Source organism: Leguminivora glycinivorella, chromosome 5 (genome assembly GCF_023078275.1).
Source record: "Leguminivora glycinivorella isolate SPB_JAAS2020 chromosome 5, LegGlyc_1.1, whole genome shotgun sequence".
Taxonomy (NCBI): Eukaryota; Metazoa; Arthropoda; class Insecta; order Lepidoptera; family Tortricidae; genus Leguminivora; species Leguminivora glycinivorella.
In genome coordinates this window covers 1,699,480-1,726,874 of record NC_062975.1, presented here as the reverse complement: position 1 = coordinate 1,726,874, position 27,395 = coordinate 1,699,480, and the positions used below count along the sequence as shown (strand labels likewise).

At 36.9% G+C, this 27,395-nt stretch overlaps 1 protein-coding gene across 1 annotated transcript in view; it reads right to left on the bottom strand.

Moving 5' to 3' along the window:
• Positions 1-338: 338 nt before the first annotated feature.
• Positions 339-27,395, bottom strand: part of LOC125226173 — a 168,995-nt gene continuing 141,938 nt past the window's right edge. The window contains exons 6-8 of the mRNA XM_048130086.1: positions 12,544-12,735; positions 5,016-5,238; positions 339-860 (exon numbers count right to left, since the gene is read on the bottom strand). Of these exons, the coding sequence (XP_047986043.1) occupies positions 793-860; positions 5,016-5,238; positions 12,544-12,735 (483 nt within the window). The 3' untranslated portion in view covers positions 339-792. The remainder of the gene's footprint in view (positions 861-5,015; positions 5,239-12,543; positions 12,736-27,395) is intronic.

Below are 27,395 nucleotides of genomic sequence, written 5' to 3'. Positions count from 1 at the left end.
AATTACTTCTAAATTACCAAAACAAAAAATATAAAAAAAATATATTTCAGATGCTGATAAAATGCTCTTTCATTTGATATGTAACACAATATAGTTTTAATAACTTTGATTTTTAATTTTCAGTTTTACCCCCCAAAAGTGACCCCTGTGATAAAAATTTCTTTTAATTAAATTACATGTCCGTCTTTGGGCCACAGGTTTACATACGTGTGCCAAATTTCAAGTAAATCGGTGCAGTAGTTTCGGAGAAATCGGCTGTGACAGAGGGACAGACAGACACGCGAGTGATCCTATAAGGGTTCCGTTTTTCCTCTTTGAGGTACGGAACCCTAAAAATATTGAGGCCGTGTCACTCATGTGGAATGCTTTGTTTTAACTACAGCGTGTCGAAATATATTCGTGTAAAATAAATTTAATATCGGCCCATCATAAATGCATGTATTGCACAAAACCATCGCAATAATTCAGTCACTGGAGGATCTACTAGACCTTTCGTAAAAACCACCCATTACATTTATCACATCATATCAACTATTATATCTCTGAAATGCATAGTTCTCTAGTCAATTAATAAAACTTCTCCACCTATATTTACTAAATATTTATCTATACTTTGGCCAGTGTGACCTATTACTAAGATTATCTTAAATATCTGTTGATATAAAACAAACTTGGAATTCATAACGGAAGATAAATTCATGGTTTTGGATATGCTTAATGAGTTTGTACAAAATGAGGATCACATCATTATGGAGAGCTTAGAATGAGTTTGTATTAAATTAATGAAGATGACTACCGCATATTGTAGAGGAGCGGCGCGAGCGCAGCCGGTATTCGCCATGACCTGAAGATATTTGAATCTGCAACAATACAGTATACGTCAAGTCATTTATTAGTTGAACGTCAAGGCTAAAGTAAACAACAGTCGTTATGTACCTACATCTTTTTATTATAATATAATTATCTCATAGTATGGGCATTTTCAGAATTTGGGACCCATCAATTAGCGTGAGTTGTTAACAAAAATTAACTCACTGTCAGTTTTGTGACGATAATAAAGCATGACATTTCTATAAAAATATTGTTTTTGTGTTAATTACATAAACTTTAAGCGATAATTTACATTTACAATGTGAAAAAAGTAATTTTTTAGACATATTTTATGCTTAATTGTCCTTATAAACCTGACAGCAAGTTAATTTTTGTTAACGTCTAACGCTATTTGGGGGGTCTCAAATTCTGAAAATGTCCGTATATGGTATAAACGGAGTAGTGTTGAGTGTAGGGTAATCTCGCCTCATTCGGTGAAACAACCAAAAACCGTCTTTCGGAATAATGCTTCAAAGCTTGTATCACCGAATTAGGCGTGTCACCGAATGAGGCGAGTTTACCCTAACCAAAATATCTACTAGTCATACTTGTTATGGAGAATTTTTGGCCAAAAGCTGCACTTTTGGATGGAAGCAAGCCGCTTTGCATGGTGATAGTAGACATCATAGTAAACGATTTTTTCCGAGGATATCGAAATTTCATCCCTTAGGAAACCGAGCGTAGCGAGGTGTTTTATGAAAATTAAAAAAATTCTATCTTTTTATTGTGTAGTCCGATTTTGACAAAACGTATCTCAAATGAAAGGTATTAATTTTTGTAATTAAAAAAAAATACAAAGAAAAAAATTTTGAAAGAAAAGTAAGAAAAAAATTAAAAAAAGTAAATTTACGTCTCGCACTGAATAACTTCAAAGAATGACAGACAAAATGTACAATGTCGATATACGAGTTGTTTTAATCGAAGACAGATAAATTTGTAGTTGAAAACCGAAGACCGCATTGAAATCGGATTAGCATTTTTTAAGATACAAGTTGCCAAAGTTGGGAAAGATCGCTTTATATGGCCACTTTGAAATTCCTTTGCCAGAAAGTCAGAAAAAATATGTTTTTCTGACACAGAAAAATACATAGTAACAGTACACATCAAAATAAAATTAAAAATTCCGAGGATATTATAATTTCATCCCTTAGAACGACGAGCGTAGCGAGTCAGTTACGAAAACCGAAAAAAAATCTCATTTTTCTGTGCGTCGTCCGATTTTGACAAAACATGTTTCATTTGAAAGGTATTGCTTTATGTAACTTAAAAAAAAATATTGAAAAAAATTGGAAAAAAAATGTAAGATTTTAAAAAAAAAAACCTTAATTTTCGTATCACTCTGAATAACCGCAAAAAACGGTAGACACGGTGTATAATTTCGATATATGATTTTTTTAAATTAAAGACAAATAAATGCATGATTATAAACTAAAAACCGAATCGAAATCGAATCAGTAGTTTTTAAGATGCAAGTTGTCAAAGTTGGCTTAGTTTGTTTATATGGTCGCTTATAAATTCCTTAGTCAGAAAGTCAGAAACATTATAATATTTTTCTTACAGTTAAAAGTATGCATAGGTAATAGACATCATTATAAACATTTTTTTACAAGGATATAAAAATTTCATTCCTTAGAAACCCTTAGAAAGACGATCCAATAAAAAAAAACTGCCTTTTTTTGTTTTTCGTAACAGACATCGCTACGCTCGGCTTTCCAAGGGATGAATTTTTTATATCCTCGTAAAAAATTGTTTATTATGATGTCTATTACCTATGCATACTTTTAACTGTAAGAAAAAATATAATGTTTCTGACTTTCTGCCTAAGGAATTTATAAGCGACCATATAAACAAACTAAGCCAACTTTGACAACTTGCATCTTAAAAACTACTGATTCGATTTCGATTCGGTTTTTAGTTTATAATCATGTATTTATTTGTCTTTAATTTTAAAAAATCATATATCGAAATTATACACCGTGTCTACCGTTTTTTGCGGTTATTCAGAGTGATACGAAAATTAAGGTTTTTTTTTTAAATCTTACATTTTTTTTCCAATTTTTTTCAATATTTTTTTTTAAGTTACATAAAGCAATACCTTTCAAATGAAACATGTTTTGTCAAAATCGGACGACGTACAGAAAAATGAGATTTTTTTTTCGGTTTTCGTAACCGACCTCGCTACGCTCGTCGTTCTAAGGGATGAAATTATAATATCCTCGGAATTTTTAATTTTATTTTGATGTGTACTGTTACTATGTATTTTTCTGTGTCAGAAAAACATATTTTTTCTGACTTTCTGGCAAAGGAATTTCAAAGTGGCCATATAAAGCGATCTTTCCCAACTTTGGCAACTTGTATCTTAAAAAATGCTAATCCGATTTCGATGCGGTCTTCAGTTTTCAACTAAAAATTTATCTGTATTCGATTATAAAAAACTCGTATATCGACATTGTACATTTTCTCTGTCATTCTTTGAAGTTATTCAGTGCGAGACGTAAATTTACTTTTTTTATTTTTTTCTTACTTTTCTTTCAATTTTTTTTTCTTTGTATTTTTTTTAAATTACACAAATCAATACCTTTTATTTGAGATACGTTTTGTCAAAATCGGACGATACAATAAAAAGATAGAATTTTTTTAATTTTCATAAAACACCTCGCTACGCTCGGCTTCCTAAGGGATGAAATTTCGATATCCTCGGAAAAAATCGTTTAATATGATGTCTACTATCACCATGCAAAGCGGCTTGCTTCCATCCAAAAGTGCAGCTTTTTTTTCATAACTAGTATGACTATACCCTTTAAATTAATGGACATTACTTAATTAACAAACCTATTACGGGCCAGTTGCATTAACCACATTTGACAGACACATCATCGTCACGCAGCAGACGACTATGGAACTTCCCATACAATAAAATTTAACGAACGCTTTAACGGTGACAGACGGTTTGATGCAACCGGCCCTAAGTGAATCTACTTAAGTGCAACATCCAATGATCATTTTTAAGACCCAGTCACTGCCTCTAAATTGTATTTGAGATATAAATTAAAAGTCCATCCGCCATTTTGTAAAAAATACTTATGGTTTTATAAACTACTGACCCGCTTGCATTCGAGCAACCTTCTGAAAATATCCTGATATCAAGTAAGTATACGAACCACGTAAAAATATTACTACTTTTCGCACTCCCGAATCGAGTCGAGTGGATAAAGTAATCGAAATCGATAAAAGACGGATCGACTCGTGGAAAATCGTTCATCAACATATTTCTAAGAGAAAATACTTGAGATTTTAACAAGATTACAAAAACAACCCCAACTCTAAGTGGTTTCCATTTTAATTTATCAGAGTGGAGCTCGTCTGGAGCTGGTTTTAGAAAAAATCTACGTGTTTCGTTTAAACTAACTTGGACGCGTTCTCTGTTTCATTGTTTAAAACAACAAATTGTAATTGTATTAAAGCAATTTCATTAAAAGTGGCTGAACTTTGTTAAGTACAATATTATATTAATCGCAATAATGTGCAGTCTGGAATGCTTGTTTAAACGTGTCTACCAATAACATAAACATTGTGAAAATTGAACAAAAACACGTTTTACGTTTTCATGGCACTTAATTACTTACGCGAGTTCGTATCTGTATTATTTGGGTGATGATATTTAAAACTAGCCAATTTAAAATGACTGCGGTTGCAGTGGTTCTTAATATATTTAGAAAAAGTAAGTACCCTACGCTATACATTACATTAGTATTAACTTGAGAAAGGACTGAAATAGACCCTTAGATATCTACTTACTCGGAGACGGCACTCCCATCACGGAGGTATTTCATGACGAAGATGACCTCCGCTCGCGCTGCGTATAACTTGTATATACTAGCGATGCAGATCAGAATCGATAGCATGGTCGCGTGATAAACGATAAAACATCAGGCGCCGCGCACTTATAAACAGTACGAAAGGGACGGCCTGGTGTTATATCAATAATCGCGCGACCATGCTTGCCTGCCTTATAGATTACTCAAAGCCTTATAGACACACAGAAGCTTTATACTAGAATAAGGAGTCGCGTTGCCAAGAGTGGTACTGAAACTTGACCAACTTCATGTGCTCTACCCTTTTTGGGAATATATATATGTACTCACCTTCAGCCCCATTCCTAACACCCAACACGGATGCCACCTCAGGCTGCTCCATGTCGAAAATTAGCTCCGCCCTCGCTGCATACAAATTGTATATACTCGCGATGCAGGTCAACCGTAGACTGCCGCGCTCGAACGCCTCATTGCGAACCACGAAGGACACTTCTCCAACAGACACTAGGCGGTTGTCCGGTCCTGTTCTTTCAAATACTGGCTTTGGGCTCTCCTAAAACAATGACAAAGATGGCATGGCTAGTGGCATCGATTGCAGACGTTTCTGCTAATCAGAAGTTAAAATTTAATGACAAAGATATTCATGAATCTTAATTTTTATGAATTGCAGGAGGCAAGAAGTTCGATGGGACACATGTATTCATAAAGAAAAATATGGTAAGATTAATTTCGGGTCAGTATAAGTAAGGCAAGGCTCAGAAATCTGTGTTAAGTACCTAAGCTACCTATGCGTTATTGGTAACAGACAATAGGTACCTAGTCACAGAATATACACCGTGTTTTTTTGTTTTCCGTTAAATTGGACACGTAGGTTCATTATCAGGAACCACCTTGTATGTAACTTTTAGTTAAATTCGTAAAAAAATTTTTTTCATAAATTTCATACATAATAAATGAATTTATTTATGAGAGATCCTTAAGAATAACATTCAAGTTAGTGTCAAGTGATTGACGTCATATGTCAAAACAAATAACATTAGGAATTGGTAAAGGCTGTCAGTTATTATCTTTATTTTTTTAACAACTCGATAGCCGTAAGAGTTAAGACGCTACTTTCTTAGAGAAATTAATTTTATTTGATCTAAAGAACCTTCCCTTAAAGTTAACGGAATTCAATAAAACAGGGTGTATACCTAGTTGAACTTCCTGTCACGAACAGGTAAAAACAGTATAATGAACTTCCTGCGGTATTTCCGGGCCGATACCACCTTCAAACCTTTACGAAAAGAGCGCACTCTCTTAAATCTTAAAGGCCGGAAACGCACCTCCAACCCCTCTGGTGTGTCTTAACCAGGCTACCAGCTTACCATCAGGCGACCTGTCTCGTTCGTTAGCCTCCTTACCCATAAAAAACCGGCCAAGAGCGTGTCGGGCCACGCTCAGTGTAGGGTTCCGTAGTTTTCCGTATTTTTCTCAAAAACTACTAAACCTATCAAGTTCAAAACAATTTTCCTAGAAAGTCTTTATAAAGTTCTACTTTTGTGATTTTTTTCATATTTTTTAAATATATGGTTCAAAAGTTAGAGGGGGGGCGCACTTTTTTTTCCCTTAGGAGCGATTATTTCCGAACATATTAATATTATCAAAAAACGATCTTAGTAAACCCTTATTCATTTTTAAATACCTATCCAATAATATATCACACGTTGGGGTTGGAATGAAAAAAATATCAGCCCCCACTTTACATGTAGAGGGCTACCCAAATAAAACATTTTTTCCATTTTTTATTTTTGAACTTTGTTGGCGTGATTGATATAGATATTGGTACCAAATTTCAGCTTTCTAGTGCTAACGGTTACAGAGATTATCTGCGGACGGACGGACGGACGAACGGACGGACAGACAGACATGGCGAAACCACAGATCAAATAATACTAGTACAGATACCTAACCCCATACTAAAAATGGGCGCCGTCCTAAGTATTCTAGACCTGTGTACTAAATTTAATCCACACTCAAAGAGCTAGATGGCGCCAGTAGCCACGCGTGGCCAACAAAACTCTTATCAGTATCCTACGTCGAAATAGTCATCAAACTGCAACATCTTGCGACATCTGTTTTAGCTTTCACGCACTAAACATACAACGTCATGTGCACGTTTAAAGTCAGACATTACTAGATGGCGTTGTAGACGGGTGCGCCAAAGTTCATATAAAATTGTTATATAGATTATTGGTAGTCCGAAAATGTTTCTCATACAATTTTACATTATAACGATCATTATTTATAACAATTTTATGTTAATAACTATCGTAACTTCGAATGACTTATGTTCATAATGTCATTTATCATAAATACGTTTTATACTAATGTTTATGTTTATATACTTATTGATTATAACGATTGCGAGTAATATAATTTATCGTTATATTATTGTTAACAGAACAGACATCACATGTGGCAGTCCAGTTAGGTGCGACGACGAGCGTAGCGAGGAGGAGCGTGTTAGGTTGACCGTGAGCGAACCAGAAACGAATTTTTAATGTAAATTGTATATGTCACTGTAAAGAACTTCCCCAAAACTTTTTAAATAATTTTATGATGAATGTTTTTCTTAAACACAAAATTATGAATGTTATTAAATATTTGTATAGAATTTATGATTAAAATTTTTCGACTAAATGATTATTATGAACAGTGATAGTAGTACTTATTGATAATAATGAAACAAAATTATGATAAGTAAAATTATGAGAAATGATCATTCGGAGCACAAATCGGTATAAACAATAATTTTATAACAAATGATTTTATATGAGCCAATATGGACCCGTTGTAGACATAGCCTACCAGTGGATTGTATGCCGCGCGGTTTGTATGTGTGCGTGCAGGTGGTGCGCAATGTACGTACGCGCTGGGTCCGCTCATCAGTGTGCGTAGTCGAATGCACACGACACGTGCTCACGATAATATTTGTTTCGTTGTATCTATCTACCTCTAATTATAGCTCTTGCGTACTTGCGCGACAGAGCTAGACTACATTTCTGTCGGCATATGGTGTCGACAATTGCCATTCGGCTACGCCGGCTGCTGAGTAAAATATAGCACGCACCTATTATTATTGGTATTATTTTTAACCGTCGCCTCATCTCTCAAGAAGGACGGTTATCAAGTCGTCTGTATGTTTTTTTTTTACTTTTTTTAATGTTTGTTCCTCGATATCTCCGTCGCTTCTGGACCGATTTAAAAAAAAAATTTTTTTAATTGAATGTATATGCATACAGATTGGTCCCATTTTTCTCAGAACCCAGTTCTGAAGATGGGATCCTGGAGAAATCGAGGGAACTCCTCGAATCTGAAAGGCATACATATGCTGATTTTTGTGTTTTTAAAGGAACAGCATGCATTTAGGTACGGAAAAGTGACATTTGGTGCAGTGGAACTGCTGATGATGGCCAGAACGGTACTCTTCAAATCTGAACGGCACGCTTATAGTGACTTTGGTATTTTTATAAGAACAGCATGCACTTTCGTCCAGAACAGTGACATTTGGTGCATATAATCGGTGCGGATAATCTCAGTAACCGTTAGCAGTGTTAGCACTAGAAAGCTGAAATTTGGTACCAATATGTATATCAATCACACCAACAAAGTGCAAAAATGAAAAATGGAAAAAATGTTTTATTAGGGTACCCCCCCCCCCCTACATGTAAAGTGGGGGCTGATATTTTTTTATTCCAACCCCAACGTGTGATATATTGTTGGATAGGTATTTAAAAATGAATAAGGGTTCACTAAGATCGTTTTTTGATAATATTAATATTTTCGGAAATAATCGCTCCTAAAGGAAAAACAAGTGCGCCCCCCCCCCCCCCTCTAACTTTTGAACCATATGTTTAAAAAATTTGAAAAAAAGTCACAAAAGTAGAACTTTATACAGACTTTCTAGGAAAATTATTTTGATTTTGATAGGTTTAGTAGTTTTTGAGAAAAATACGAAAAACTACGGAACCCTACACTGAGCGTGGCCCGACACGCTCTTGGCCGGTTTTTTATAAGAACAGCATGCGCTTACGTCTAGAACAGTGACATTTGGTACAGTGGAACTGCTGATGATGGTTAGAACCGAACTCCTCAAATCTGAACGGCACGCTTATTATAGTGACTTTGGTATTTTTATAAGAACAGCATGCACTTACGTCCAGAACCATATGTTTAAAAATGTTTAAAAAATTTGAAAAAATCACAAAAGTAGAACTTTATAAAGACTTTCTAGGAAAATTATTTTGATTTTGATAGGTTTAGTAGTTTTTGAGAAAAATACGGAAAACTACGGAACCCTACACTGAGCGTGGCCCGACACGCTCTTGGCCGGTTTTTTATAAGAACAGCATGCGCTTACGTCTAGAACAGTGACATTTGGTGCAGTGGAACTGCTGATGATAGTCAGAACCGAACTCCTCAAATCTGAACGGCACACTCATAGTGACTTTGGTATTTTTGGAAGAAAAGCTTTCATTTAAGTCCAAAACAGTGACATTTATTTAGTTATGTTTTTCAAGTCAAAGTTTGTCAAGCTTCGATTTCTTATAATGTAATCGGATTCATGAAGAATTGAGGAAACTCCTCAAACCTTAACGTTATACGTATATTCATTTGTGTTGCCATCTAATAATTAAAGCATTAAAACCAGTTTTAAAAAATACGAGTACTTACACATTTCTACATAATCCAACATTCGCAAGTAGCTTTCACCAGAACCCGAAAGGTGACGGTTTTTAGGGTTCCGTACCAAAAAGGTACAACAGGAACCCTTATGGTGCGACTCTGTCCGTCTGTCTGTCCGTCTGTCACATTCCTAAATATCTCGAGAACTACTAATGCTATCAACTTGAAATTTGGAATAGTTGTGAACATTGTAAACCTCTACAAATAGAAAGTAATTTTTTTTATACATATTAATTTTAATTGTAGAAAATGGCCAAAATGAAAGGGGGGCAAACTGTAAATTTCAAGTTACTAGGTCAAGTGGGGTATCGTTGGAAAGAGCTCAAATTGAACGTAAATAAACTATTTTTTATAATTTTTTTTTCTTAAAAATTATGTTGAGCCGTTTTATTATGAGTCCTGTGGCACATTGTTGTTTATATAACCTCGTAAGGACGTCTTGTTAAACCAAATGTTAAAACTCCAGTTTTAAGTAGGTAACATGAATAACAAATTATTTAGTTTCACTAATCAAATTGATTGCTCTATAAATTGATATAATCTGTCAAACAAGTCTGTCAGTAAATAAGAACAAAGAAAACTATAGGTATCCTTTTCTATAGCACCCTAAAGACGCGCGGTGACCTGGTGACGTCTTAGAAAAGTTACTTCGTTGGGTTAGTATCGACACAGATCGACTAGAGAGGTAGTTTATCGATACAATATGTTCGAGAATGCAAGTTAAAATAAATCATGTAAATAAAATTGTTATTTGTTATACACACTGTTTTTATTGAATTCCGTTAACTTTAAGGGAAGATCAAATGAATTTAATGTCTCTAAGAAACTTAACTCTTACGGTTATCGAGTTATAAAAAAAAATAAAGATAATTACTGAACATGTGTGTGACTGCCTTTACCAAAGATAATTACTGAACAAGTGTGTGACCAATTCCTAATGTTTTTTTGTTTTGACATGTGCAGTCAATCACTTGACACTAACTTGAATGTTATTCGTAAGGGTCTCTCACACTAATAAATTCATTTAGGTACATAGAGGTATACATCAGGGTGGCAAACGGCCTCCGCGCGGTTAGTATGTGTGCTCGCCGCTTACGTACTCGCTCTATCCGCGACACATGCTTACCTACTACCTACCTATACTAGTACCTATTCTACGCATCACATTTGTACTGACCTTGAGAGGCCCGAGTCCCCAATCAAAGAATGCGTTGGTTTATTAAAATTTAAAGCACTCGAAAGCAGGCGCGTACCGCGCGTAGTTAATTTGAAATGTGGGAAAAAAACCGTCGTCGGTGTCGTTTTTCCTTTCGTGTATGATATCTATTTCAATGTATAAATATGGAAATGTATAAACAAATACATGTACTTAATATAAAAAATAAAAGGTAATGTAGCTAGGTATTTGACAAAACATTTTCTACAGTAATATTGTCTTCGGTTACCGCGATAGTTACTCATGAAATAAAATTATGAAAACGGATTAATTAACGTTTCCATAGTTTTATTTCATTGTCTAGAGTAATTTTTACTCATGAAATTGAGAAAAACACCAAAATTAGTTATTTACTGAAACTTGACGTTCACATGTTCATTGTAATATGCCTACTTGAAAAATAAATATTACATTTTCATTTCATTTCAACACATAATTACTATTATCTGTTATGGCCTTATGGCTGCCGGCCAGATGAGCCATTTTTTTTTAAGTTGTTCACCCCTGTTTTTTTGTAACATGGGTGTTTTTACGCGATTCATACTCAGAATCTCAAGGTCTTTCGATCCTGCCTGATAGGAAGTAAAAAAATGTCTTAAGATATCCATACATTTTTCAAACCTTCCATTCCGTTACTGCCATACAATATGTATGAAAAAAATGGTAACGGAATGGGAAAACACTTGGTAGACTTTTTTTCCTATTAGGAGTGAAAGAGCTCACGATTCTGAGTGGAAACCACATAAAAATTTCCAAATTCAAAAAAAGTCGGGTGGACGTACAACTTTGACAAAAATAAAAATGTCCCAGATAACAGTTCTAATCAACATTCAACAATTAAAATGATTTATTAATAATGAAGAACGTTTAAACACAAAAATCACAAATTTGAATTCGTGCTTGCCTACCTTATCGTGTTAACGATAAGGTAGGCAAGCACGAATTCAAATTTGTGATTTTTGTGTTTATTGCCATCGCGCAGTCGGGGGCGGTGCCGCTCGGCTGCCCGCAGAAAGCCACTTACGCATCAGAAGTCCGAAACTAGAGAAATATAGAGAGCGCTCGATCGCGAGTAGCTACTTGCGCCGGCGGCGCACGCACACAGGGCCTCTCTGTGGGTTCCACCCCCGTCAGCGCGACGGCGATAAAGACTTAAAAATCTCAAATTTGAATTCGTGCTTCGGTATCGTATCCTCTTAAGGGTTAATTCGCCTTCTGAATTTGTTATGAAAGTGCGTGCATTAGTGACGAATCGCTTAGTGGACGCCAGGCTTCACATATTGCTTTTCGTTTTACCAACAACGCCATTCATTCATAAGTTTCATTAACGATACCATGTGGTTACGGAGTGCACACGAGTTGAATACGGCTACGTAACCAGTTTAAAATGTGCCGTCCAGACGCGTAAGAAGATCATGGTTCCGGAGAGCGCGCAGCGGGCCGCCGAGCGGAGAGCCCGCACTCAAGTGGCTATTCTAATTATATCACGTACGTTATGCACAGTCACTCCATCTAGTGACGAGAGGTAATAATACTTAGACGACTCAATAACGTTCAATGCGAGTTTGCTGATGTTGTATTCAGTCGTGTAATAAATTTTAGATTCGAATTTTGAAAAATATTGCATTGAATTCGTGTTTTTGTGGATTTGTGTATTAAATTAATGATATTCTTAATGCATGAGACTAAAATAATACCTTTGAGACCTTTAAATTTATTGAATAAATAGGTCATAATGGCTAATCGTGGCACGTAGCGCCATCTATGATTTTGGTTTGACATTAATTATACGATGTTCCGGATGAGACCCCATGGCGAAACTATAAGGGTTCATAGTTGACTACGGAACCCTAAAAAAACGTATTTTACTTCCATATTGTATACAAAAATCATGACCTTAAAAACTTTACAAACCTTCGGAGGCCTCCTAATCTCCTCCTTGTGAAGGTTAATATAGGACTCGTCCAAGTACTGGATGTTGCCCTCTTCGTGGAAGATGTTGAAATTGTCGTCCTCTGCCTGTTCCGTCGTGGTTGTCTCCGGCTTCGGCGGCAAGTCCCATTTGAACCACTCTGGTAACTCGTGCACTAGCGAGTCTAAGTCAATCTGGAACAAGATTTTGCATCTTTAGGTTTGGTCTACAGAAGTCCACAGTTAAATCAGAGAGTTTTTGCACTGTCAGCTCAGTTGCCCAAAGCCTTCCCGCGCAGGCGCGCAGTAGCGTTATAACAATGCGTTGCCATGGTTACAGAGCCAAACAATACGTTTTCAGTTTTTTCGATACTGCGCGCATGCGTGGAAACTGGAAAGCCGGCGCACGCTGGCTTTGGGGAATAGACTTTTATGTAGGGTTTTAAAGATCTACGCACCACCCTGTAAATGACGAATAAAAGTTCGGGAGTAGAAAAAATAGATGAATTTATTGATAATTATTTCAATTTTTACTTAAAATGATATTTGTGTTGCCCACCTGCTTATTGAATTTCAATGACATTTGGATTAGAATCAAAGTGGAACATTGCTTATAATGTTAATTGACTAAAGTAATTATATTGAAATGGTTTCAAGAACGTAACACAAATTACAAAACTAATTAAAGTAACTTATGTTTTACCTTTAATAACCCACCTGAATTTTAAATATAAATGGCACAAGTAGGTACGCCGGCTACCTCAGATAGATAACGGCTCAAAAGCTTATCTAGTTTAAACAGCGCTTTGTGATTAATGGACTGCCCACGCGGCGAGCGACAGCAAACACAACAACATCAAAAACAACAGCCGCGTCAAAGTGGAGGCGTATTGTTCTGTGTCCGCATGCCACTCTAACAAGCTTATAATGCGGATCACATTTCAACCTGGAAATACGGTGTAAATTAAAGATTGGATGAAATTAAAAAGAAAGTGTGACACGGTTGTCTTGTGAACCTTTATTTTACTTCAGAAGGGATTGCAGACCGGTAGAACCGGATACGGTTTTTTTATAAGAGTATCAAAGATCATTATAATTAAGGTACATATTTTACTAGGAATAGTTTTTAATGATGCCCGATTAGTTTCATTACCTAGGCCTACACTGACTTGGATATAAACCATGATTACGTTTTTGTTTTTTGCCTAATTCCCTATATTTCTTAACAGTTACATAGGCATCACGGTTAGGAGTTGGTACGCGTATAAGTAGCCCAGCTTGGAATAGATAAAGGGTCCAAAGCTTATCTTGTATACAGTGCTTTGTAATTAATGGACTGCGGACGCGGCGAGTAAAAACGACAGTCGCATCGAAGTGGAGGCATTGTTCGGACCCGTGTCTCTGTCTGCCACAAGCTTTTAGTGCGGATCGCATTTCAACCGTTTGCATTAAACCATTTCAATTTGAATAAAATGCTAAAATCTAGTAACGGGCGCTTCTCCAATCAGGTATCTCACTCTTGGGGTGGAAGTCAGATACTGTAACTTAGTCTGATAGCTGATATTTGTGATAAAAATGTGTGTCCTATGTCCTTCCCCGAAGACTCAATCCATCTTTGCCCTCGCGGTGAGCAAAAACAATGCTCGCGCGATGTTAACCGCTGCTTGCTTTGTGCCCGCTGCCACTTTAACATGATTTGATTGCGAAATACGGTTTCCATTTGATGAAACCCAGAAACAATATTGGGCGAATCAAATATAGGTAAACTATGAATAGGTTATGATGCAGTTGCCTTTAATTAACCCGTTGTTTCGGAGTGGAAGTGAGATAATTTTAACTTAAAGCTGATATTTGGGATGAACAATACCTATCCCATGTTGTCCCCCGGGACTCAATCCATCTTTGCACTCGCAGTAAACAACAGCGACGTCAAAGTGGTCATTGTTAGGTTCAGACCCGTGTTTGTGCCCGCTGCGACTTTAACAAGCTTTTAATGCGGATCGCCAGCCAAGGCTGAAATACAGTTATCAATTGATGAAGGACCAGAAAGTACAATGAGCGAGTTGAATGAAGGTCTGAGCCTGGGAGGCGATTTTTGAATCTCGCATACGGGATTTTGTCACTAAAATACCGGTTGAAAACGGTGACTTGCTTATTATTTTCAGTGACAATTTTCTGAATTCGAACGCGTGAGACTCAAAAAACTGCCCGCTGAACTGAAATGAAATGACTCCACGGCCGATACGGCCACGGCGACTGCTTTCAAGTCCGTTGCTGTTTCTGGTGTGCTTGCAAATGGCTGACGTAGCCGATCTTGTCTGAACTATGAAGTTTTTATTTATTTATTATAAATGGCCTTACTCTTGGCCACAGACTAGCCAAAGGCAAAGACGTGGACTACGATGGAGTGAGCTCGCCCAGAAGATGCCTGTTCACTCTTGATATAGAGATATTGTGATTACAATATCTGGGACTGAAGTACCCAACTTACTTTATCTTAATTTACACTAGCTTTTGCCCGCGACGTCGTCTGCGTAGAAGTAGTACATATATAAAATATTAATTCATTTGAGTAAAATTCTTACATAGAGTAACGGGCGCTTCCTCAATAAGTATCTCACTTTTTGAGTTACAGTGAGATAATTTAACTTTAAGTCTGATTTCCGGGATAAACAATACTTATTTATACGTAGGTACCTATCCTACGTACTTCGCCGAGACTCAATCCATCTCTGCCCTCGCGGCGAGTAAAAACAACATGGACGTCACAGTGGACGCGTTGTTGGACCCGTGTCTGTGTCCGCTGCCACTTTGCTTTTAATGTGGATCGCATTTCAACCAAGGCTAGCAGTGCACCGCAGAGAAATTTCTTAAATAGGCTACCTGAGCCTTTTTTTTAATCTGTCTTATATGATTAAGTACCTACTGACCAATTAAAAGAAATAAAATATTACCATCTTTTATAGGCTACTAGACTCGTATCGAATTTAGCGCATCAAGTTATTGTTTTCTGTAGTATTTGACTTAAGAAATCAATATTTATAGCTTGCGGGGATTAAAAGTGCGTGATGACTTCGTATTTTTAATTAAAGATGAGTGTATGTTTTTTTAATTATGGACTCCGAAAACGGTGTTGGCCATTGGAGTGACGTCACATAATTCAAATCAACTATGGAAATTAGAGGTACTAATATAATCTCCATAGAAGCAACCTCTATTGTATTAAAATTCATAGTCGTTGCTCAGCTGTGACAGTGTCAAATATTTTTTCTAAATATACTGACGTCATGTCATAGATATTCTATAGATTAATATAGCTGATGTTGTTTTTGCCTGATCACGTAAAAGTAAACTTTAAATATTTTTTTTGCAGGTTTTTAAGACGTAATAAAATATGGTACTATTTTTTTTCGTTTAATTAGACAGTAATTAATAATATATAAGACATACTTTGAAAAAGGGTCAAGTAGCCTATTATGACTTAAAAACAGCAAAATAGTACATTACGATACAAGTGCGTAAAAAAGGAAGTTCGAAACGAGTGGCGATAAATTAAAACACGACCGAAGGGAGTTCGAACTTCCTTTTTTTCGCACTTGTATCGAAATGTACTATTAAAGTATACTTTTACGTAATCAGGCGAAAACATTATCTGTGTAATATCAGGTCATTCTATTCGCTGAAATTTGCTGACTCTAGAGTATGGGGCATAAAGTTCATTACCTACGTCAGTGATTGTTTCGACATGAAGTAAGTTTCGAATTCAATGACTGTATTAAGGTTTTATCTATAGTAAAAATAGTAATTTGTTTTATAAATAGATATCTTTGCGAAATAAGTAATAAACCTATAGAGCAGATTGCTACTTCAATCCGGACAAGTCCAAAGTAATAAATAACTCAGACATGACAAAGTAGACAGACGAAGTTGATAATGTTCATCCCGTTATTCGACAACGGTTGTCTATTGTTTGCCCGACAGTCATTTAACATAATATTCATATGCCCGAATCTAACTTGCCTGAATTTCATTTGCCCGAATGATTTGTTTACCATAAAAATTGTATGACATACTGGTAGTTTATCCGAACATTACCTTCCATAATCATACAATGCCATACTATTTGTTAGCCATATTATTAAGTGCAATAATATGGTTTAATATAATATTCAAACGCCATAAGCAATTATTGGCAGATTAATTGTTGCCCATATTATTACCTAACCTACTTTCTGATAGCAGTTTCATTTTCCAGGGGGTCACAGTTCTAACCTAACCTAACCTACTTTTCAAGCAGTTTTATTTTTTCCAGGGGGTCACAGTTCTAACCTAACCTAACCTACTTTCTGATAGCAGTTTTATTTTCCAGGGGGTCACAGTTCTAACCTAACCTAACCTACTTTCTGATAGCAGTTTTATTTTCCAGGGGGTCACAGTTCTAACCTAAGCTAACCTACTTTTCAAGCAGTTTCATTTTCCAGGGGGTCACAGTTCTAACCTAACCTAACCTACTTTCTGATAGCAGTTTTATTTTCTAGGGGGTCACAGTTCTAACCTAACCTAATCTACTTTCTGATAGCAGTTTCATTTTCCAGGGGGTCACAGTTCTTAAACCTAACCTAACCTACTTTTCTGATAGCAGTTTTATTTTCTAGGGGGTCACAGTTCTAACCTAACCTACTTTCTGATAGCAGTTTCGTTCTCTAGTGCTTCTAGTAGTGTCGTCTCTGTGATAATTACGAATTTATGATTCATATTGATGATTCTGCCAAATCACATTATGGAAATTGACTTTTCTGGTCGCTAACTTGGATGAAAAATTATAAATTTAAATAGATATCATACACGAAAGAAAAAACGACAAGGCCCACTGGTGGCCGAGCCGGGAATCGAACCCGGGTCTTCAGCTTACGCGGCTAACGTCTTCACCACTAAACCACCCGCCCGCCGTGGTACCCGACGAAATTTCTCTAGTGTATGTTATCTCTGATAAGGCTAGGCGCCTTTGACCAACTCTAAGGGCGAGCAATTAGTGCTTGCACCTCCTATACGAATCCTTTGCAGGATTACGATATAGCGAGAGAGATGGTGCTGCCATCTATACAAGTAGGGAACAAACCAAATTATTTTATTGAATATTTTTTTTGATTTGTTCTTTTTTCAAGTAGTCACACTACTATATATACATTATAAATTTAAATAGATATCATACACGAAAGAAAAAACGACAAGGCCCACTGGTGGCCGAGCCGGGAATCGAACCCGGGTCTTCAGCTTACGCGGCTAACGTCTTCACCACTAGACCACCCGCCCGCCGTGGTACCCGACGAAATTTCTCTAGTGTATGTTATCTCTGATAAGGCTAGGCGCCTTTGACCAACTCTAAGGGCGAGCAATTAGTGCTTGCACCTCCTATACGAATCCTTTGCAGGATTACGATATAGCGAGAGAGATGGTGCTGCCATCTATACAAGTAGGGAACAAACCAAATTATTTTATTGAATATTTTTTTTTGATTTGTTCTTTTTTCAAGTAGTCACACTACTATATATAAATTATAAATTTAAATAGATATCATACACGAAAGAAAAAACGACAAGGCCCACTGGTGGCCGAGCCGGGAATCGAACCCGGGTCTTCAGCTTACGCGGCTAACGTCTTCACCACTAGACCACCCGCCCGCCGTGGTACCCGACGAAATTTCTCTAGTGTATGTTATCTCTGATAAGGCTAGGCGCCTTTGACCAACTCTAAGGGCGAGCAATTAGTGCTTGCACCTCCTATACGAATCCTTTGCAGGATTACGATATAGCGAGAGAGATGGTGCTGCCATCTATACAAGTAGGGAACAAACCAAATTATTTTATTGAATATTTTTTTTGATTTGTTCTTTTTTCAAGTAGTCACACTACTATATATACATTATAAATTTAAATAGATATCATACACGAAAGAAAAAACGACAAGGCCCACTGGTGGCCGAGCCGGGAATCGAACCCGGGTCTTCAGCTTACGCGGCTAACGTCTTCACCACTAGACCACCCGCCCGCCGTGGTACCCGACGAAATTTCTCTAGTGTATGTTATCTCTGATAAGGCTAGGCGCCTTTGACCAACTCTAAGGGCGAGCAATTAGTGCTTGCACCTCCTATACGAATCCTTTGCAGGAATACGATATAGCGAGAGAGATGGTGCTGCCATCTATACGACTAGGGAACAAATCAAATTATTTTGTTGAATATTTTTTTTTTTTTTTTGATTTGTTATTTTTTCAAGTAGTCACACTACTATATATAAATTATAAATTTAAATAGATATCATACACGAAAGAAAAAACGACAAGGCCCACTGGTGGCCGAGCCGGGAATCGAACCCGGGTCTTCAGCTTACGCGGCTAACGTCTTCACCACTAGACCACCCGCCCGCCGTGGTACCCGACGAAATTTCTCTAGTGTATGTTATCTCTGATAAGGCTAGGCGCCTTTGACCAACTCTAAGGGCGAGCAATTAGTGCTTGCACCTCCTATACGAATCCTTTGCAGGATTACGATATAGCGAGAGAGATGGTGCTGCCATCTATACAAGTAGGGAACAAACCAAATTATTTTATTGAATATTTTTTTTTGATTTGTTCTTTTTCAAGTAGTCACACTACTATATATAAATTATAAATTTAAATAGATATCATACACGAAAGAAAAAACGACAAGGCCCACTGGTGGCCGAGCCGGGAATCGAACCCGGGTCTTCAGCTTACGCGGCTAACGTCTTCACCACTAGACCACCCGCCCGCCGTGGTACCCGACGAAATTTCTCTAGTGTATGTTATCTCTGATAAGGCTAGGCGCCTTTGACCAACTCTAAGGGCGAGCAATTAGTGCTTGCACCTCCTATACGAATCCTTTGCAGGATTACGATATAGCGAAAGAGATGGTGCTGCCATCTATACAAGTAGGGAACAAACCAAATTATTTTATTGAATATTTTTTTTTTTTGATTTGTTCTTTTTTCAAGTAGTCACACTACTCTATATAAATTATAAATTTAAATAGATATCATACACGAAAGAAAAAACGACAAGGCCCACTGGTGGCCGAGCCGGGAATCGAACCCGGGTCTTCAGCTTACGCGGCTAACGTCTTCACCACTAGACCACCCGCCCGCCGTGGTACCTGACGAAATTTCTCTAGTGTATGTTATCTCTGATAAGGCTAGGCGCCTTTGACCAACTCTAAGGGCGAGCAATTAGTGCTTGCACCTCCTATACGAATCCTTTGCAGGATTACGATATAGCGAGAGAGATGGTGCTGCCATCTATACAAGTAGGGAACAAACCAAATTATATTCTTTCGTGTATGATATCTATTTAAATTTATAATTTATATATAGTAGTGTGACTACTTGAAAAAAGAACAAATCAAAAAAAAATATTCAATAAAATAATTTGGTTTGTTCCCTACTTGTATAGATGGCAGCACCATCTCTCTCGCTATATCGTAATCCTGCAAAGGATTCGTATAGGAGGTGCAAGCACTAATTGCTCGCCCTTAGAGTTGGTCAAAGGCGCCTAGCCTTATCAGAGATAACATACACTAGAGAAATTTCGTCGGGTACCACGGCGGGCGGGTGGTCTAGTGGTGAAGACGACAACAGCTAGGTTTAATATTTTTCTCATATATTTGATTCGTATAATAGTTCTTGGCAAAAGACACGTTTGGCAGAAACACGTTACGCAGAATATGCTTTGGCATATTCATATTCATAATTCATATCATTTATTGCATTCATGTTCATTCCATATACAGGTGGTAAAGATACATAAATCATTTCGCAGATGTTTATAAAACCGAAGCGTATGTTGTCATAATGTCGACGAGCATAATAGTCTTCTAGTCGAATAGTACCTTCGCAGATAATATTCAGGCGGCATAAACTTGCGATTTGTTTTTTCATAGCGAGTCGTTAGCGATGCAAGATACCTAACTCTCTTCCTCGTTTCGCTCGTCGTCGTACCTAACCGTGGCTCTGGGGCAGTATTTCCTTTTTGATGGCGTGTCACAATTCTTTTCTTGTAATAGTATGCTATACGATTAATATGGTTCATAAAATTATGCTAAATCATAGTCGACCAAAGTAATGTTCTGCCAAATGTGTCGTATGAGTGGTAGTAATAATGCCAACTAAGTTTTCTGCAAAATTACTATTCGACCGAAAGTGTTTCTGCGAACACCAAAATTATTCTGCCAGATGAGGGTAACCCATTTACAATCTGCACACAAACAATGGCAGTATTGCGCCTCAACTGACGAGAATTTTACTTTCCAACGTTACGAAAATGTATCCAATAATTCTTCCTAAGCACCTAGCTTCTTGTTTCCAACGCTGTAACTGCTGCATGTTTACACGTACCATTAGAATTTTAAACGTAATTACAACTTTCTAAAACTAAGAACTGTACTTAGTGACACATTTTACTAAGTAGTTTCCATTTTAGCGTACCTAACTTGGCTCAAAGCTTGCGCAGGTCGTTAAAGTACCGTACTTCGGAACTCACGCTATCTTTGCAGTCTTTGCCAATATTCACCTCACTAAAACGGCTTGTAGCCATTAAATATTGCTAGCAGATAATAACAGATTGCTTATAATGATGGCGTAATGGCTAATCTCACTCAAGTATACTATATTGAAGTTAATTTCTTAGATACCTACAAATACTGACAAAGCACTTACAAAAAAGTGTACCCCTCAAATATATGGGCCATTTAGGATGGAACTAGATGGCGTTGTTTCGCAGCCTGGAAGTGAAAAAAAAATCATATTTTCCCCAAATAGTTTTGCGTGTTTTTTTTATAAGAACAAATGACATTTATTTCTTATTTTAATTTCATGATATCACGTCAATACACGTTTTGAAAAATAGAAATTTGTAGGCACCATCAGTGTAGTTATGATACTATTTAACACTTTCGCTACCAAGAACCCGACTGTCGGGCACACCGCTCGTAGAAGCGTAGCCGATTACATGGGGAAACCCGTATGTAGCGAAAATGTCGTAGCGCCGCGTAGAGCCCGGTTTCGAAAGTGTTAATACCTAGGTGGCGCTAAAAAATTGAGGTACGATTCTTAATATGAAGATTGTCAATCCTATATATAAATCATCCTTGGAACAACACCTACAAGAAAAAAAACATACATAAATAAACTCACGGTTTCCTTTTTAAAATGGGTAGGGTAGGATAACATGAAAGTGCTCAAGTTTCAGTGAAGCCTTTAGCAATTGAAAGATAACGAAATTGTGATAATTGCAGTGACAGATTGCTAGCCCTCGTCACAATTGAACTCATTGGAGAGGAAAGGGGGTGGTGAAATTCTTAACCCGTCACCATCATATCCAAAAAGATGACAAAATCTTATATTCTTTACTCCCAATGTCACAAATCTCCAAAATCCAAGACAAAAAGCAGCGGACAGTGGGCTATTTTATTTCACCTCAGTGACTTTGACACTTGACACTGACAATGGTGTACCTATTTCTGGGTTAATAACATTGTCACTCAGCGTCAATATTCCCTTGTTGAACAGGCAATGAACCGGGAACTGTCACTGTCGGGGGACAATTCGTCACTACTTTTAAAAAACTTGTATCTTCGTCTGTCAATGAAAAGAAAATTGTAGTAAGTATGTGTGGAATGCATATAGACTTACTGCGTTTTAACTTTAAGGAGCAGCGTGAGATACGACATTTTGTCAAAGTAGTGACGAATTGTCACTATCAAGAAATAGTCCACAGAACCTATTTCTCCGATTCTTCGGAACAATTTTACTATCAAGGCCGTAGGGCGTGCCGGCTACCACTAGACAGCGCTGGCCCCGTAGCCGAATGGCATTTCTGCGACGCGAAACGAAATCGAAACGCTGCAGAAAGGTAGTCTGGCTCTGTCGCGCCAATACGCAAGAGCGACAGAGATAGATATCTACTAGCGTTTCGTTTCGTGAGCGTTTGTGCCAATCGGCTACACATCCAAGGCTGATATACGAGATGCTGACTATCTGCACTCGTAAATATATATTTGAACACTTGTGATCTTTTTACCTTCGTCCATTTGGTTTCCATTTTATTTTACCTGGTATTTTTCTGAATCCTTGAAATTGACTTTGTCTATTTGTCGACTTTAACCTGTCAATTAGGATACCAAAGATTAAATAAACTATAAGTGCTGACTTTTCAGTGTTGGATAGTCTTTGACACTTAGTCAACTAAAATATTTCATTACAGTTCACTGTAGTTAACTGTAATAATTTCAAAAAAAGAACATCATACAAGTTCATAAATTTTTTTGGCTCTTTTTTGCTTCTCACATTTTTTTATCTATCGCGTTATCGACCAATCAGAGACAGTTTATTACAAACAATTGGTTGCCAAGAAATTCGATGTTGATACAACAACTTGAATGATGACATTGATGACATAATTCGTTCATTGATGATGAAGATGATGACTTTAACTATAAAACTCCCGTGAGACTCATACATATTTAAAAATATTTTACTCACGTATTAAGTCGATATAGCGCGCACCGAGCAAGCGCCCGCAGTATGCGTCGCGCTCTCGACATGTAAAGGCGGGGTGTCGCTACTCTTGAGAAAGGTTCTCGAAATTGAACCGAAACATGTCGAACGCTATATCGACTTAATACGTGAGTAACCCGCTTAAAATATTTTTAAAGATGATGACTCTTTAAAGTTTTTATTTTATAATTTATATACATAATAGGTTTTGTTAGTTTGATGACTACTTCTCGTTTGTGCATTATTTAAAAAGAAAGAAAGAATTTGTTCAACCTGCAGTTAAACGAGCTACTTTCCACAAACATGTGTTTTCAAAAATTACAAGTGTTTTAATACGTAAGAGATATTTCTTACACGAGTTTCTTTAAATACCTACTGCCTTACATGACTGTAATATTCTATATTGCATCAGCACTTATTGAAAGTGGATAGATCGCCCGGATCAGCTTTAGTCGGTAAACCGTAAGTGCTAAACCCATAACTCTCGAGTATCGGTTTAATGCAACTATGTTGGCGGTGCATCCTCATCGGTGGAAGTTGCAAGCCTTGTGCTTTGTGTGAATACTCTGAATCGCCATTAAAGTGCTTGGACACAGTAATCAAAAGGGATAAATTCCGTCGTAAATAGATTTTGTACAAGGGTTGGTCACTCTTGTATGGAGAAAAAAAAGTATTATATTTTCATTGGGCACAGTTACAAAAACTTGACAACTGATGCAAATATGTACTGTTTATATTTCAAATTATTTTGCAATTGGAATTCATCTTCTGCCTCCGGATCCACTTTGAAGTTTTCATATATTTGTTAGTACATTTTGCGTGGTGTGCACGAATTAATTACAAATTGGCACCTTTTTGTGACTGTGCCCCCTAAGAAAAAAAAATGACCCGCCCTATTTTGTACGCTAGTTGAAGTTTAAACTCACGATTTACGAACGTGTCATGCTAGTTCGGTCAATGAAATAACATGACACGTTCGTGAGTTTCCGTGAAAACACGCAGAAAAACATACATAGTTACGAATCGGCTCGTCAGTTAAAATTAAAAAGTGATGGCCCCCAAAATTAATGACCATTCCTGATTTTTAGGCCACAATGTTACCTTTTACATGGTCTACTTGTCGTAAAATTATAATTATTAGTTTAGCTACTTCTTTAAAAGTATCTTGCCCTCATATACGTAGGTAATTTGTTTTTGTCTATGAAATGGCCTACAGATTTAAACTATTTAACCTTTTTTTGTGTGCAACAGTCGGCATAGGAAGAGGTATACCTAACATAACAACATACAATCACGCCTATATCCCATAAAGGGGTAGGCAGAACACATGAAACTACTAAAGCTTCAGAGCCACTCTTGGCAAAAAGGGGTTGAAAGAAAACGAAAACTGTAACATTGCAGTGACTGGTTGCCAGCCTCTCGCCTACGCCACAATTTAACCCATATCCCACAGTCGCCTTCTACGACACCCACGGGAAGAAAGGGGGTGGTGAAATTCTTAACCCGTCACTACACATGCTATAGGCAGAGGAGGTATATTAATATCAAATCTGATAACGCTCATATTAACAATCTCTGTGTCTGAACAATTCTGATTTAATTTATTGACAGACATCAAAAAGCATTGTTTAAACTTGTCCTGGCTGGAAAACTTTTGCAATATAGCTGCGTTGCTTTGAAAACTTTATTTAATAAAAAATATGAATTTCAAACGCATTAGCTTCGACATAAAATTTTACAATAATTCATAAGTAATAAAAAACGAGGCACCTATTACTTGAACTTCTTGAAAGTGCAGCTGAAATACGAGTCCGTTTTATACAAGTTTAAATACGAAGGTATTTTACCGAAGCCAGTTTAGTGCCCGATCTATATCCATCTATAATTCCGGCTGGTCTCGCTATAATAAATGTTTGGGAGCCGGTGCCTTAATCGTGGAGATGAATGGGCCAAGGCTTTTCGAACGAAATTACTGGACTGGAATTGACTAGGTATAATATATATATAGATATAACTTTAATGTATGCGATGCGTTTTGTATACATATTTATAATCACTTACAATACTGATATTTAGTAAGTATTTTACTTTTTCCGACGTTTCGGCCAGGTTGCACTCGCGGTGGTCACGGAAGACTCATGTCCGAGTAAAATGTCATCGAAGAAATGTGGCAAAACAGGTAAAATAATGATATTTAATCGCCTTCGACTTGATAGGTAAATAACATAACTTTAAATAGGTGAAAGATATAGATCCCTACGGATCTGCACGGGAAGCATGGTCGCGCGATAGACGATAAAATAGCAGGCCGTCCCTATCGCACTATTTGTAAGTGCGATAGGGACGGCCTGATATTTTATCGTCTATCGCGCGACCATGCTTCCCGTGCTGTTGAAAGGATCGGTATCATGCTGTTTTAAAAAAAAGTTTGTCTACATAAACAATATTACAGGATTGAAGAATACATTTACATTTTGACATGAATTGTATTGTAATAATAATGAGAATATGAATGTGTAAATAATTTGTAATATTTTTAATGTCTAATGTAATGATATTAATTATTAATTTATTATTTTGACTTAAATCCTTATAATTTTTGGTTCTGTTAACTAACTTACATGTCTGTCTATTCCGAATAGCTTAATTCAGTAACTTATAAGTAAAATTTGCAATGCTTATTCAAGTAGAATGTACGCACTTTTTATATACTTACCCCCCCTACATGTAAAGAACTCATATTTTAACACTACATTTTTGCAAATAAATATTGATTGATTGATTGATTGATTGATTCAACGTGGCCAACGCTCCAGATAAACACCGACCGGGCTGATTTAGCTGCCAGCCTGCTAGCTCACCCTGCCTGTAAAGTAGGTAAAGTCCATGGTCCCTGGTAAGGGTATTTACCTAAAGCAATGAGCACAGATGGATACTTACATACATACATACAATCACGCCTGTATCCCATAAAGGGGTAGGCAGAGCACATGAAACTACTAAAGCTTCAGGGCCACTCTTGGCAAAATAAGGGGTTAAAAGAGAACGAAACTGTGGCATTGCAGTGACACTGATGGATATTTTTATTTAAGTATTAGAATATTTTTTAGCTTTGGTTGTGTATTTAGCGGCGACACTCTTTTTTTTTGTTAAAATTTTGCTGAGAAAATATAAAATGATACGAAATTTACTTTTAGACCCAAATCATATTCTATTATAGGCGACCTTCATAGCAGATATAATATATTTGACATTTTTTACGTAAATAAAGTTATGAACACATCAAATAAATAAATTTTCGTTGACATTCGATTTGTGGATTTGTGATGTGAATACATAAAAACCTTCCAACTCCAACTCAAGGGTTGATTCGATTTAGAGTCGATTATTTCTTAAACCGATTTAAAAAATATTTTTTCAGAGCTCAACGAGGTTGTTGTTAGTGCGTTTTTACATTATCCGATCTGATGATATCCCATACATTACAGGCGCCATCTTGGATTTTTTCTATTGAAATCCGTCCGGCATCCGATATCGGATCGGATTGAATGTGAAAACGCGCGGTCGGCAACGCACCTGACGTAATAAATCTACAGCAGGGGTCTACAGGCTACAGAGACTGCTTATCATCATGCGAGCCGCGTATGCTTCTTTAGCCATCGACATAATATTAAGTATGTGTGCTATTCTCGTAATGTTTGATTGCTGTAATACTAAATCATGATTAGTCAGTAAAAAGCTATATTTGCGAGACACGAACGGTAAAGCGGGTTGAATCTCCTTACTGGGGGCGCCATTTTGTCTAACTAGTCCATTTTTTGCATTATTTACACTATGATGTTGAGTTCTACATATATCCACTGAATACGCCTACGCCTATATAACCGTTGGACACTCTGTTTAATAATGCAAACATAGTAAAACATGGAAAAAATGGACTAGTTACATTTGCCCCCCGTCGAGATTTGCCCCGCTGTACCTTACCTATAGGTAGGCATAATAATGATTACTACCTGTGACATAAGAAAAAAATTGAAACATGCATGCCGTTGTTTGCCGTAATTGGTTGAATACTCAAGCAAGCTTATCTTATATAATAACTTTAATGTAATCTTTGTATTACACCTGTTGGCAAACCTAAATAAATAAATAAAAATCCTGTAATTAGCTTTCTAAATCCTATCTTGTTGTATACTGTAAGTTTAGTGGCTCTTGGTTCTCCATTACATAAATAAATAAATAATTTAAGTAAACGCTCTGTTTCGCAATTTCATTTCAAATTCTTGA